Source organism: Anticarsia gemmatalis, chromosome 7 (assembly GCF_050436995.1).
Source record: "Anticarsia gemmatalis isolate Benzon Research Colony breed Stoneville strain chromosome 7, ilAntGemm2 primary, whole genome shotgun sequence".
NCBI classification, from domain to species: Eukaryota; Metazoa; Arthropoda; class Insecta; order Lepidoptera; family Erebidae; genus Anticarsia; species Anticarsia gemmatalis.
Window position 1 is genome coordinate 11,144,793 of NC_134751.1, and position 15,764 is coordinate 11,160,556.

At 34.1% G+C, this 15,764-nt stretch overlaps 2 protein-coding genes across 6 annotated transcripts in view; one reads left to right on the forward strand and one right to left on the reverse strand.

Moving 5' to 3' along the window:
- ZnT63C (solute carrier family 30 member 1) overlaps positions 1 to 7,247 on the forward strand; it is a 30,966-nt gene extending 23,719 nt beyond the window's left edge. The window contains exons 9-10 of one of the 4 annotated variants that reach the window (XM_076116086.1): positions 2,877 to 3,022; positions 3,673 to 7,242. In XM_076116086.1, the coding sequence (XP_075972201.1) occupies positions 2,877 to 3,022; positions 3,673 to 3,718 (192 nt within the window). In that variant the 3' untranslated portion in view covers positions 3,719 to 7,242. Of the gene's footprint in view, positions 1 to 729; positions 1,065 to 2,876 lie in introns of those variants that run through there. The other 3 variants (XM_076116087.1, XM_076116088.1, XM_076116089.1) reach the window with 3 other exon arrangements.
- A 259-nt stretch (positions 7,248 to 7,506) lies between these two features.
- On the reverse strand, positions 7,507 to 15,523 carry Ir76b (Ionotropic receptor 76b). 2 transcript variants are annotated; one of them, XM_076116084.1, is made up of 10 exons: positions 15,443 to 15,523; positions 13,971 to 14,361; positions 13,501 to 13,589; positions 12,769 to 12,954; positions 12,327 to 12,490; positions 11,614 to 11,783; positions 9,742 to 9,935; positions 9,038 to 9,324; positions 8,491 to 8,674; positions 7,507 to 8,070 (listed from the first exon to the last, which is right to left on the reverse strand). In XM_076116084.1, the coding sequence occupies exons 2-10, from the start codon at positions 14,047 to 14,049 to the stop codon at positions 7,798 to 7,800; spliced, it is 1,626 nt and encodes a 541-aa protein (XP_075972199.1). In that variant the 5' UTR covers positions 14,050 to 14,361; positions 15,443 to 15,523; the 3' UTR covers positions 7,507 to 7,797. The 2 variants fall into 2 exon arrangements, with proteins under 2 accessions (XP_075972199.1, XP_075972200.1); XM_076116085.1 differs by lacking the exon at positions 13,971 to 14,361 and having other exon boundaries at positions 15,443 to 15,519.
- Positions 15,524 to 15,764: the final 241 nt, after the last annotated feature.

Sequence of the window (15,764 nt, forward strand, 5' to 3'; positions counted from 1 at the left end):
TCTAAGATTACAGCAACTGTCTCATCAGCCTGTGATTTGTATAGATACACGGCATAGACTAAGGGTTGTGTCGATCATTCGATACTGTTACATTATTGTATAATTTTACCCCACTCCACCTTAGTATAGCTAGAAATCAACTTTGTCCTAGAGATTTTGATGTAACTAATGTAAATAATTTCATTTAAACGATTATCGTAGTTAGTTAAGTTACTTGTATATAGTTTGTAAGAACGGGGAAGGGTACTGAGAATATGATAATGTCGAATAATTACTGTAGATTCAGCGATCCTCGGAGCAGCTTGTATGAAGTTGTATGTAATACAGCCATTATGATTATGGACATATTTTTGTTGTAAGTTCACATGTATAATTGCTTGGTAAAAAGTGAAAGTTTTTTGTTAATAATGAGCAATAGAAACAGATGATCTGTGTTGAAACCACGAAAGAAATCATGTGTGATGAACATTGTCTATGTTATTTGCATTATCACAACTTCGTTATGCAAAACAAAAGAATGGAGACCTCATGCTTATGTCAAACATTTCACATAAATATCGAAATGAAATACGAGTGTGTGCTTTATTATAAAATCACACGATATTTGCTTTGTATTTTTTGTTTGTTAATTTTTGTGGAATAAAATGTAGGGTAGTCCAGTTTTATTTATATTTTGTTTATTTTTTGTTGCCCGCCATTTAGCAGTATCATGTGTGTTTCTAATTACAGTTTATCAGTTTAGAAACGATAAGGGTTCGATAAATCTTTTTCAAGGAGATGATATCGTTGAAAGTGGACTCTATGAACACCACCATCCTGTCCAAGTCCAGGTCTTTGAAGATTCCTGATACCTGATAATGAAATGGTTAGATTTATTGTATTTTATCATATAATACGTATAGAAGATATATTTGTATAACGACAGTTGTTGAAATCATATAGTTGTATTATTAATACAGATTTATTAAATTATAAGTGATTTTGTATTAATGCCAAATGTTTGTTAACGAGGCTGTGTTCATTTGTTGTAAAAGATTTATAAAAATAGTAAAATATTTACAATTTATTTGGCTTTGATTTCTGTGTCGACTCTCATCGACCCAGATGACCGTCACCGGTTAAAATCAGTCAGCACACTGAACAGCAAACTACTATTATTAATAATTTTCATTGATCAATTGATAATGAGCTTCATCACTAACAACATAGAGGTCAAAATACTGTGCTAAAGATAATTCTGTCATTTGATAAAGAATTATCTTTTACACACAATTTTTTACTTTAAGGTCCATTATCCATTGATCAATGAAAACTGCTCGTACGTCTTGTTGTTCAGTGCGCGTTGATCACACACTTCATAATATCTACTTTAACACAAAAAAACACACACTAACACTGAAAATTTCACTAACTGTATATACAATGATTGGTGGCAGAGACTCTTAACTACATAGTATTTAGAAAGGTAACAAGGACATTATGGAATGGCTAATGCACCCCTTCTATCCAATGCAATGGTATGCCTGAAGTTTACTTAAAATATAAAGGAACGTATTTTCCACTGGGTATATTTTAGCACTTTTGCGCTTAACGTACACGTACGTGCACGTATTTGTACGAACGTATAAACACGTATTCGCTCAGATCATGGTCTAAGCAAAAATACGTGCATATGCGAAAAACCAAAGGTATATTTAGGTATATGTGCCTAAATTCACCCTGTGCGAAAATGTCCTACCACACACATAAAACAGTCCTATTAATAAATTAATTAATAAACGAATTTATATGATAAGCGTTAAGATTGCAATTTATAATAATTTCTTATATTTCCGTTGGTAAAGATAAGCCTACAACATTTTTAATGTCTAATTGATGTATTTTTGCGCGTGCAAGTTGGTCGGCGTACTTATTAATCAGTTATGAACCAGTGGCCGCTTACCGTTTGATCGATATGGATGCATATTTACCGAAGGACACGTAATCGTTACGACCTATATCGAGTATGAAAATTGTTCGGTAATTTTCTCAGAAATAAAGGTAAACGTTTACTTGCAGTTCGTATATTTGATTGTCAGCTATTTGCATAAAATAGTAGACTATTGTAGTTTTTTATTTGTCTACACAAATTGGCTTTTACTAGCATACAGTATAAGTACCTAGATGACGGTTTATCTATGAAGCGTTTTGTCTCTTTCTGTCTTGAACGACACAAAGGGATAGAAAGAGATGAAACTGAGGAATTCTAATATTGGTTCTTGCATGCGGGATAATGTTATACAACAGCAAAGGTGTCGGAAAACTTATTTTTAATCAATAACTGAATTTTATCGACTGTGAATATGATTACATTTTAGTGTATTATTCTTGTACCTGCAATGTGTATTTAATTCTGTATATGAGTAATACGTTTTAAAATACTTTATCGATAATTACTCGGCAGCCCTGCAGCGACATATCGCAATTAAAACAATTAAATTTTATCATTACAATTATCGAGTGCCGATGCTAACAGCGAGCATTAGCCTAATTGATTGTATTTGTACCTTTTACACATTGTATATTTACATTATTTACCTATCTATTATAATGTAATCGGTTCTGAAGCCGACAGTAGTTTAGCAACTATGTGTTTATCGTTGGAATCTATTATCAATAGTTGTATCTGATAAAAGCTATGTGCACATATACTCGTATAAGTACTATAAATTATCTCACACGTTTTTTATATCTATTCTTGATCAACCGATCAAGATATAGATTTTTAAAATGTATTTTTAAATTAGTTTGTTTTAGTGTATTTCGTAAACGGAGGTAAAAGATATGTTGCATATTTTTGACTACAATTCTGTAAAGTCCGTTTATTAAAATTCCAGGAGCAAAGTACCCCATCTCCAACTGTCACGCCGTATCTATGCAGACAGCGGAACATGGGATCTAGAACTGAATCAATGTGTTCGACTAACGGCGCCGGCGCACAAGGACGCGCCACCACGTGGAACCTAGAAGCTTTAGAGTGCGGGTTAGTAGAAGGATAAGGAACTGTTTATTCGTAGTACATGTGAACGACCGTTTTATATTTAAATGTGTTTGAAAACGCAGAATTATATTCGAAAATATGTGGATTTTCTTTTCTAACTTGATTTGATTTATTCGAATTTCCTAGTATTAAAATAACATAGTATTTTGAGGCTACTATACATCCGACTGAATTTAATATTCGCCACATATTTTCAATGTAATTCTGCAAACAGTGATGAAATGTTACAGTCTTCCTACATAGCCCAAAGAGTACAAGTTCGGACATTTTCTCGCATTTAACGGAGGCTAAATTAAAGTATTATTAACCGTAAGAACGAGCTATTTTGAAGTCGTTGCTGACAATTTATTTTGTATCAACTGACATTTTATAAATATGAAAAGTACAATATTCGTCATTCACGTAAAACACGTAATAGCATCACACTAATGTATAAATTTTCATCATTGTATATAACTTTAAGTGAACATTTTTGTTTATAACAATGCATGTTATTTGTCGGCACTATGTAGCAGCTTTTAGGCTGAAGTTGATAGTCGGAGATGAATGTTGTTGTAGAGTTTGTTGTTAAAATGTTTTTGTAACGACAGCAGACGATAAAGGAGGGAAGTTAATAAAGATATTTTTTTTAGTTCCCTGCTCCCGTCGCCTATGCTGGACGGCCGGCTTGCGGTGTGACAGCCGGCCGAGCCCGAGCGCGCTCTCACCGAATAACCTCACTTTCACTACAAATTAGCTGTGACATTCATTGGCTCCATTGTTACCAACATTCACATGTTGAATATAACATTCATCACGTTGTCACGCAAAATTTGTCACTCATTGGAGTCATCGGTGATATTTTGTCGTAGAATCATTAGTCTCTCGTAGCTAATTTGATAAAATCTCGCATTATTTAGGTAGTTCGTTCATTAGTTTAGCATCGTTTAATTACATTTAATTAAGTACTTACATCAATTGTTACAAATTCATAAATGAGTAATTCATAATTTTATTAAAGTTAACAAATTCTTGTTAAACGTTTAGGTCGAGCTTCTGTCTTCATTTTCGCATTGTGAATAAACACTAATCAAAACGAGCGCAAAATTTTCTCTGTAAACTTTTATCTAGGGTTCAAGCTAGTTGCAGCATTCGCTCAGAGTCACATTAGGTACTGCATTTTCAGCACGTGTACAGATAAACAAAGCTTGTAAGGAGGGTTCAATGACTTTGAACTCGAAAAACAGATTTAAGAGAATACCCAAATTCGGAAAATTAATAAGAAATTATGGTACAAAAGTTGAACCCTCAAAAAAACTTGAACTGACCTTAGCTTTAGCGGGAAAGCACGTCGAAATTATATTCCTCATTTCACTTAGTAATTTAGTAGAATAAGCAAAGAGGTAGTATCATTAGAGAATAGTGCCGATTATGTTGTACACCGCTCTAAGACTTGCATCTCTTTCTAACCAAGGTTTCATGACAAGGATAGAGAGTTTTAAACTACAGTTATCATTCCACGGTGTTATATCTATCCTTTTCTCTCTACCTTAGCGAGAAAGAGATGCATCGATCATTAGTTTGGTACATCAAAATCAGGGCTAATTTAGATAAGAGGGTATTTCGCAACTAATATGTATGTGTGAGTTTATACCAAAACAATGTTGTTGAATGATTTGCTATGTGAATTATATAAGATGTTTGTATCGTAAGTGTAATTTATATTGACTGTCTTGAAGACAACTTGTTTATTCTTCATCGTAGCTAATGAAAATAATAATCGATTACCGATGGATTAAATGACTGGTCATAAGCTCAATTTTCTACTACTATCGACTACCGACAAGCGTCTAGCTATCGAGAAAATCTGTTTAGTCCCTCTACCGGGCTTCGTAGGAACTATTTTGTCAGTACATATTAAATGTCAAACTTTCGATACTCGACAGTACCGACTGCAGAGAATTGCGCTGCAGTATACCTATTCAAGTTGAAAGAGAAGAGATATAAAACCACAGTGTATTATCACACAATACCTACAGGTATTTGGATATTTAACAGATAATAACTGAAACACTGCATGTTTCAAGCGCTACGATGAAAAATGAGATATTTTATTACTTTTTTAATATTCTAAATTCACATATTCAGTATCACACTGAGATTCTTTTCTTTTATTCCTTAAGTACAATAAACATATTTTAAAAATAAACTTTATACAGACTTAGCCAAAATCGGTGCCGCTAATCGTATTATTCAATAGTGTTTTGATATTTCTCGGATAGCCGGGGTCAATAACCTGATTTACATTTCCACGTGAATGACGTTGCAATAACCAATAAGACAATCTTATCTTTTAATCTAAATACATTTATACTGATAGTAATGTAAGTATTTGTTTATAGTATCAATTCCTATGAAGTAGCCACTCACACGAAACATGTTTCTGTGGAAGTTTGTTCGCAACACAACAATTGTAGGGATGTTGGCTATTTTTTTTAGTGCGTCTGGTAGATTATAAAAAAATATACACGTATTTTTTTTTGTGCAAAAGCAAACAATAACGCGGTTATCTTGAGTTACAAAGTTGCATGACGTCACGGTGTAGTAGAAAATGTACAACAACGTGACGTCATTAGCTCCCACTCCGTAACTTTAATGTTTTTTAACTGAGAAACTTTATATTGCTCATTAATGAAAAAAAATACGTGTGTAATATTTTTTAATTATCTGACTGACGGACTGATTGACGTTTACCTAGGATAGTAATATTATTACACCATAGATGTCTCAGCAAGTGTTATATAAAATATGTTATTATTTTTTTATACAATGAGCATAATGGGCTGCGATACAGAAAAAAAAGACTGGTTGTCTCTGATACACTTTAATCCTTTTTCAAATAAAGTAGATCCGTAGTCGAGCATAGACTTTTTCCAAATTATTTTTAAACTAGAAATTATTATTGACCTTTTAGAATAAGTAAATGGTTTTCATTACTTAGTAACGTGATGTCATTTGTAGTTATAAATGAAAAGACAGCGTGGAAATCTTTCACAGTGTGACGTCACAATGCATTTTGCGGGTAAAACACATTGCAATAATAATTATTAGTTAGATAAACACAATAGCTAAGCTAATATAATAAATTGTAGCACAATATTTTTCACGTTTGTTGAATTTTGTGACACCTCGTTCAAATATAAGCAAAGCCTTCTAGACCAGTAAGAAAAATAACTTTATAGTTTGAAATTTGCCCTAAATTTATACATAAGTTTTAATGTTTAAAACAACATTTCTTTCTTGTAGTGGTTTATACGCGCGCAGGGGAAAATATGAACAGCAATGTAAAATGATTATTTTTACATAAATTATTAAAAATGACAAAAAATCACAAGTGAATATTAAAATGGAAATTTAATAATTACTTCTACAGTTTATCTCGAAAACTTGACGTAAAATCAATACAATACTAACGATATCTTTGATAGTATCATTTGTCAAATAAAAGTAATCGCGAGTGCGTATGAGCAGATAATATGCATATTTTAGTTGAAACGATTCGAGATTAATATTTTTTTTTTATTTATTTCACATTGAAATTAAATTCCGGAACCAATATGGCTGCAATAAAACGATAGGTGCTGTGTAATACAAAATAATATAAATAATAAAACCTCGTAATAATGTACTATTTAAACCAATGTTTATCAATAGCTTATGAATTAATTCGATTTGTTAGTTATTATCTAATAAATAAAATAAAATTACGGTTTTTAAAAACAAGTTGAACCAATGTATTATTTTAATTTTCTTGGAATTTAGACTAAATTCATTAACATCATTTATTAAGATTGGACTAAGCACGTTTAATTATTCTTGTTTTAAAGGATTTACCATAATATCTATCATTTCTTTATTTCAGAAAAAATGCAATTATTAAAAAAAACATTTCAGTATATGAAATAACATGTGAAAAGTAACCAGTTAATCCAGTTTTAATAAAAGTATAATATCTGAAATAGAAATACACAATGTCTCTGTGTATGTCCAAAATTGACTGTTGTACAGTTTATGGCGACACCTTCTTGTACAGTTACAAGCATAAATACTCTAATTGAAAACGTGTATTAATGAATAAAAATATTCATACTATGGTAACTCTATCACCAATAATAATTTCTTGTTTGACTTTTTTACTTATTTGTGCTTGTGACTGTACAAAATCCTACAATACAAAAACTAGTTGATTTTATTATTTATTATTCATAAGATTGTTTATATTGTGAATATTTGGTTACATTCTCTTTATTTATACGTACAAAACGTTGATGCGAATGTCTATGAACGTTCACGATTAATAAAAATATGTATTAAAACAGAAATGCGTTTTGAATTCATTTATTATTGTTCTGCCCCATTCATACAACATAATGTGCTGTGTGCATAGTGCCTTATCGGTAATAGTTTATGTAACACACTTAAACACTACACGCGCCTACACTTAGTATTTGTACTATAATTACGTATAATTGTCTACTGTCTGAGCTAACATTACAATAAGATTAGCCAAGTATTTTCCATGTGTCCAAATTTACCTCAAAAATATATCTACTAAAATAGAAACGACCGATATCAATATGCTAACTTCGGTAATGGTTACTAAAGTTTACTCAACTATAGTAACCGTCGTAAATTATAGTAACCCAAACCATAGTACTCTTACTGAAGTTAGTATATCGAAAACGGCCCGTATTAACGTCAAACCCGTTATGCAAGAGCTATTTATCCGATCGGTAAAGAAATGATGAAGGTGCCCTCACAGGAATGAGTCTCTGCCCACCACTGCCCATCTCAAACACGTAGTACTCTCTGCCATTGATCATTTTTTTCCTTGTATCTTCAACGTTAAATTTGGAGTTTTTGCCAAACAGTGAGTCGTAGGGAGGAGGCCGAGTGTCGTCGTAATCACGGGATTTCTTCGACTGCCGAGATGTCTTCTTAGTTTTCTTATCCTTGTGTATTTTCACGGATATGTAGCGTTTGAATACGATCTGGAAATATAAAGTTGATGTTGTAAGTACGGAAAAGGAAAAAATTGGTACCGCAAATATAGCATATCTATACTACGTTAAGGGGTCCTTTACCACGATGGTGTAAGTTTGTACTCAGTAAGTATGTAAGGAAGAAGTACCTATTTGGTTTTTCATCGAACCTGTTCTAAATAATGGTATGTTATGAACAATGTGCATAGTGTTTCCATGACTGATACAAACAAATTTTCTACAGAACAATATTTCATATTAACTACGGCTAAAACATAGTGACTATAATTTTTTTAACATAGGTAAGGTTCTCTGTTGTCTTAAGCGTGCAAGTATTAATTAATGCGGTAAAGAATATATTTTTATTATGTTTTGTAGATTACAGTACAAAAGTTGACAGTATAGTTAGTAAGTATTAGTAATAATTACTTCAGCAGCAAATATAGCGACAGCGATGCCGGATCCAACACCCATGACCATATACGTCATTATGAGGTCACTGTTCCTCAGTTTGCGATCTTTTGACTGCAGATCTAAGGGACAGATCTTCGTGCTCGGCAGATCTTTTCTCTTGAGGAACTCCAGTATACCCGATTGGAATATCTGCGTCAATCTGTATGAGATGGTTGAAAAATTAGGTCAGTGTGAGTAAACACTTGTATTTAAACACTTACAAGTGACATAAATGATCTACTCATCAGCAAGAAACCTAATAGTTTCCCAAAACGACGGCCTAACAGGGAGCTATCATTCTTTATTTGTCTTATTTAATATTTACGCTTATTTTGTTCAAACGCACAGACGCGTCAAGGGCATATAGCGAACGCTTTACAAACGCGTATATGCGGTTCGAGCACACAGCAAGGAAAAATCATGGACGCGATAGTGCGGCTGGGGCACTGTACGAACGTCTTTTTCTTTGGGCACTTTGAAAAATCCACTGGGCAGTAAACGGGTTAAGTTGAAAAAAACTTACGTGGGATCAAACAAGCTCTTCAACTGACTGCCCATCGGATAAGCAAAGGCTCTCTGTTTCTTCATAAACGCATTAGGAGCCAATACATAAGTACACCGGTCGCTTTCTTCCACATCCTTCTTAGATATATAATCGTTATACATAAGGTGATCTACGACTGTTTGTTCTTTCACTAAGACTGCGCCTCTCTTGACAGAGTCTAGGAAACCGAGGTCGTTTCGTACTGTGAGGAATTTCGCGCGACCGTTGGCGACCATTGTGCTTAGGTAGTATAAGTCTTCACCTTCCTGGAGATAAACAAGACAATAGTAAGTTATAAGTAATACAGAATTTTCAGTATTCCATGCAACTAAAAGTTTTATATTATAAATAGTAAGTAATGTAAGGTACGTTGTTAATGTTACTATTGTTAAGTTAATGTACTTAATCACTCAGGTAAGTTATTCGGTACCCAGGATTAGTTATTAAATATCGGGTATAGGTCGAAAGTTGATCAAGTTTGTACACAAATGTTTATTTATGAGTGTACCAATCCCACGTGGTTAAATGTTGTTGAGTTCAATGGTTTGTATGGTTGTTAATGCACCTTCTTCACATCGCACCAAACTAAGTACTTAAATATATACCTACCTAACATACTCGTATAACGTCTGTAAAATGTCTAGGCCTACTACTACCTAAGGTTTTAATGTTATTCCACTTACAGTTTTCACAGTGTATTCCACTGAACTTCCAGCCGCGGATATCCATCGATAATTCTTGCTGTACAAGTCTCTAGGGTACTCAATAGCCAGCGTGAATTTGGAGAGAGTCAGGAAAGCAGTCAGGTTCGCGGTGTAGAACGCTGATAGGAGAATCATGAACAGCCACCAAGTTACGAACAGAACCCGGGTTGTGTCTACAAGAAATACGTACATATGCGTAGGTATAGGTACAATAATTATACGAAGCTAACGAAAGCCTGTAGGAATTGTAACTAAAGTTGATTTTTGGCACCTGTCAGAGGCAGGTTAGATTTATTTTTGTGACCCTTAACAGATACAATACAAAAAGACAGACCTCAATATCTACGCAGGACATTGAGATGCAAAAGACGGCTACAGCTCGATGTACTGACGCTGTGCTGCACAGCAATGATTTTCAGCTACCCCTTACCTAATATTTTCTAACTATTGCACGCGACAAAGCTCTTTTATAATATACCGTCATAGATAGGTTAGGACCATTAGAGCCGATTTATATTTTCCACAGAAGTCCATGAAGTCATTCTGTCATATCTGTCCCCTTCAAGTTGTAAGAATGAATCATGTCGAAGATACAATCAGTTAGAACTACTTAGGTAGATAAATACTGAGTGATAAAGATAGATATCTAGCTTAGGCTTACTAAAGTAAAGTTGCGACCTGGATTTGAACGTGGGCTGGTATTAATCTACTTCTTAGTTATAGGAGGTAGGTAGGTATACTTACCTTCTTAATACTTATTTAAGTAGGTAACCCAATAGAGTGAAATACATATTAAGTATACTTACTCAATACCTATAAATCTACCAATAACAATTATAAGAATTTGATGACCTAAATGTCTAATGGTCTGTCATAAGAATGTCCATTAAAACTTTTCTTCATAAATCTCAAAAGAAACCGTGACTTTAGTAAATAAAGTATAATAACAGTAATCACTCACTGGACAAATATTTTGGAAATTTATCATCAACACCATTTTCATTTGTGATTACTATAGAAAAAGTTAGAAGGGTGTGATAAAAATGATAGATTATGTAAGCCATTAGCGGCGATAGAATCGGCTGCATTGATCGTTATAGAAGCACTACGTTCTATTTCGACTACGTTAATAATTTTATAATATCTTTACATGTTACTTACAACATTTTATCTAGTAATGGATTACTTTTACACAAATAATAAATGTATGTGCCATCGATCTTGTCAAACTTAATCATATTGATGAAATACCTATTAGGTACAACTAATGTTTCAGCAAAGCAACAATGTTATTGTTATTTTACACGAATGTGCAGCCTTGAGAATTGTACCGATTGGTTATTTACAAATATTGCGATAGATTTGTTTATTAGTAGGTTATGTTTTTGTTGAGTTGTAGAGAGGGGATGCTGAAGCAAAGGAATTTCCCTTCGGTAGGTACCTTAGTTTTTATTTTAACAGAATGTATTACGATAGTTAATAGAACAGTCTGAAAGTAAAATATTTATCATAACTTAGGTATTGGGTACCGTAAAATACCTATGACTTAGTATGTTAGTTCAGTTTCGTAACTTTATGATAACGAAAAAAATTTTAGATTGATATTTATCAAAGTACCTATTTTAATGATTGAACTGGATTACTATGTACCATAAAGCAAACATATTTCTTTACACATGTTATGTCTGTAGCTAATGGAAATACCTACCTCCCTATCTTTAATTAAAACCCACACTAAAATTAGGTCGCAAGCGTAAGCTTTCGCTAGGTATAATTATGGTCTAAGAGCGCTTACTTGCACGACGCCGAGTCATATGAAAACCCGAATGCTTAATTGAACAAATTACTTACTTGCTTCCGGAGATAAACTAGTGCCTTGTTTAAGAAAGGCACTATAAACGAACCAAAAGCTTGGCTTCAGTGGCAACACTCCTTCGTCGTCTGCTATCATTTTGTTGCGAAGCCTCGTAAAGAATGTTATGCAAGGAGCAAACGTAAGTACTGCCGCCAAAACTAGGTACCTAAAACAGCAATTTGTTTTTTTTTTGTGATTTTTTTTTTTTTGTAGTTAGGTACTCTAGATTCTACTATATTTTAATTTGAGTAAGTACATATTTTAAAAACCTAAATATTTTTAATCGTAGGATAGTGATAAAATCGTCAATTTACCTAAATAGTTACAAAAAACCTACACATAAATTACGCGATTAAATCCGGGAACTGTGTTTAATTTCAAATAATAGATATTTTAAAGGTATACTTAAAAACAGTACTTGATAAGATAATATCAAATTATTGTTTAGCTTTTAAGTAAACGGGCCAAATACACGAACTGTGACGTCATAGTCCATGATCGTGTTATAAAGTGCGTTTTCGGCAAATGCTAAAAATGTGCAAAGTACAAATAACTTTTACTACATTTTGAGTAGAAAATAATAACTGGATATCGAAAGACATGAAAGATTTTGAGGGAGACCTTAGCCTAACAATATAGGACATACTCATGGTCTAATTAAATAGAAAGAGATAGTAGGGAGATCTTTATTAAATCGGAATATTCTTACCATACAAAACTGTTAAACGGTGCCAAGAGACCAGAACCAGCAGCGGATTCCTTTGGCCTCTTCAGCATCATGACCCACACTCCTTCATCCAGATCGATGGAAAACGATACCTTTTCTCTGTACGCTAACAATGTTGGTATCAACGCGGCTGCCATGTCTATTTTCTAAAATAACATTTTGGCTAATGTACCTAGTGAAAATCCAAGTGGTGCTATTGAAGAAATATTGGTTAGGCACCGGTTTCAATAAACTATCGCTTACTATGGATAGCCTCATTGCCATTTGATTGCCTAAGTGCTTCAAACAACCGCATCATTGTATTTGTTTGTTATCAAACATATTTATTCTTACCCTACCCATTTTTGAAGATAGATTATTGAAACCGCGGTAGCGAAGGAATCTATAGTCCAGTAGAAAAATAGCCCTATTTTTTTTAACTTACGCTGCTATTCAGTAGTCCTATCAGCGAATCCTCGGGTGTTTTGCCTCCCAACTCATAGTTCTTCTTAGGCTCGACTATTTCATAGGTAAAGTTGAATCTTTCGCTCAATATGTCCATGACAATGAAAGCCACGCCCAAGCCCACGATGCTGCCATTTTCTCTGAATGACCCGCTTAGCGGTGTGTTCTGCGAACACAATTTACGATTAGACTTAGAACTTACGTAATATATTTGACATGCTTTTATTTCGTTATTCGTTTGATAGATTACTAAAAAAACTGGTCACGATTGGTATCTTATCATTGTTCCAACCCGTACTTTGCTGGCGAGGTGGATTGAAGCCCTTGCCTCCTTCCCAAAGGAAACCACATAAAAGAGAGCGAATAGCTCAAATTCCCTAGCCTGTGGTACTTATAAGACTATCGTATCGATTCTAAGAAAACGCTCTAGAAAAGATAATTCCGTAGTAAGTACGGGTGATTGATGATACGATACTACCAATAATTACAACCATCTATTTTTTTATATATTTTTCTTTCTTTGTTAGGTGCTGCCTTAGACATAAAAAAAAAGTTATTTTTCTGCTTGAGACTTACGTACAGCGGCATAAGAAACAAAAACTGAGAAAATAGCTCAGCTTTTTCTACCTAATTGGCTTCCCTCATCAAAAGGGCTCAATGTAGGTAAGTAGTATAGTAGGTATGTATAATGAAATGGTGTATGAAAACTTACGTTATATGTTCCAACTTTCAGTGTTTTCCCATTGATCTCTTTCATCAAATTCTTGTAATTAGGCTCCGAGAATTGCACCACGTCGGGCACTAACGAAAAAGTAAACTCAGTTATTATTACATTTTTAGCCGGCAAATCGTAACTGCTATTAATTGAAGTTCAAACGTGAAGGTTGTAGCCACAATTGCTGTTTTATGACAAAAGCAAAGAGTTCTAGATATATTTGTTTACTGGACTGGATGGGTAAATCCTCAGTTATTGCAGACAATCTGCGCTTGAATTTCGTTGCGATACTTGCAAGTTTCGGATGGTTTATCATTACAAAAGCGCGAAAAATAAAAACCCCTAATACTGACAAATTAACAACGAAGTATTAAATTTGTAACTAAATAGGAAACAGTCGGAGATTCTTAAGTAAAAGTTAAAGCAGAAGATTAAAAAAAACTAATCTAGAAAAAATAAAAGATCACCTTTATAAGTGTCATTGTAAGGGACATCGCAAGCCGCGTTGTTACATATTGACGATACTATGAGGTCTATGCCGGCCATGGCATTATGAGGCTGATGTCATAGCCTGTGGGGCACATTGGCTGGTCGTTGGTTGAATGCCGTACTGTCACTGGCTGTATGCCGCCACTCGCGTCGTAAGGATGCGCCTGTGAGTGTGACTTTTGCCACCACTTACCCCCACACGCTATGGTTAATGCACACGTTGGAATAACGTTGACATAGACTTTTGATCAATAAGTAAATTATTGCATGTTACACGTGATGAGGTAATAAGTTGTAATTTTGTTTTGATGAATAATATGGCTTTCGTAGTGACATGAGTATCAACTAGGACGATTTTTTTTCAGGTACCTTAAAAACAAAGCTTTTATTATTGAATTTACCTTTCTCATACTTTTCTACCACTGCCGTTCTCTTATCTCTATCGGTGGAAGCTAAATTTATTCGGATATTCATCCTCCAGTCTTCAGTCATGAAATGTGTAACGCTGGTTTGAAATTTTGCACTGATAAACAGTGCAGGATAGTAGTATTTAAATAACTAATTAGTATTCACCATTACCAAAATAATTTATAGTATAGCCGATGTAGAGGATAGACCACATTATCCGCATGCATCCGAAAAGATTGGCTCGTTTATCCACTAATTGAGTTCCAGGGGATGGTCATCGCAGACGCGGCAGACCCTAACTAAGGTGGCGCGATAACTTGGACGCATTTAAGAAGAACTGATCGGATCTTGTCACCTATAAGGGGATTTGGAAGGAAAGTGGGAGGCCTTTGCCCAGCATTGGGAGCCACAAACAGTCTAAGAAAAAAAATATAGAAAGCATATCCACACTATTCCACTAGATCAATAATATTGTGGTAAATAATGATAGGTCGTTAATGGCGGCGCGTAACAGATTACTCGGTAAATTGTCATGTGTGATCAACGTGTCATCAAATTAGGGTACAATAATATATCGCAGCGGTAAAGTGGAGCTACGAGCTTCTATGTAGATATGGATTTTTTTAGGTGACACTATTTTGGAAACAAAATATAATATTATACACCTTATCTACGTCCCTAGTTACTACACACCATTCATCAAAATTAACAAAAAATTGAATGAAAGACGCTAGCACCCATTTTTTAGGCATTCGAATTCCCATAATATTAATTAGTTCATAAATAAAACACTCGTAACCGTTTCCAGTCCAAAATTATGTGGTAAATCCACTTAAACACAAAGTAGGTGTTCTATAAAGCAAATTTAACGTGGACCCGTTGCAGGGAACTCTCGGTAGACTGTTCGACCAATCGGGCGATCGAAGCGCAATAGCTTTCGCACTGGCGCCCTGCAATTTCCAATTAGCCCTTAAAATTGTTCAATAAGCTGAGGAAGAGCGAAATTTTTTAAGTTGTTTGGCGGCAACATATAATTATTTACCTAAATATATATCGCACCCCCGGTGCAATACTGTCACTTATGCAAAAATGTAGTTTTTCAGGAGAAGCATTTAAAACGTTGACACTTCACACAACAATGACTTTGTAACATATCTATAGATTTGTTTTTTTTATACAAAAGTGACAGTGTTGCACCGGGAGTGCGATATGCAAAGTAATAGCTAGGCATATCTTGGTTAACATTATCGGTAAACGGTAAAAAGTAAATACAATATTTAAATTAAAACTCGAAGTCAATATCAACATTGACTAATAGACTCACACATTATTCATATTACTTGCTATTCCGACGATAAAAGTTT

What these genes read in the sequence shown, in the direction of transcription:
- Ir76b (XM_076116084.1), bottom strand. Translation starts at nt 14,049, where the DNA reads ATGGCCGGCATAGACCTCATAGTATCGTCAATATGTAACAACGCGGCT. An exon ending in TTACAATGACACTTATAAAG is followed by an intron (nt 13,590 to 13,970) that starts GTGATCTTTTAT and finishes CTTTTTCGTTAG; the next exon opens with TGCCCGACGTGGTGCAATTC. An exon ending in TAGTTTATCTCCGGAAGCAA is followed by an intron (nt 9,936 to 11,613) that starts GTAAGTAATTTG and finishes TATTTCTTGTAG; the next exon opens with ACACAACCCGGGTTCTGTTC.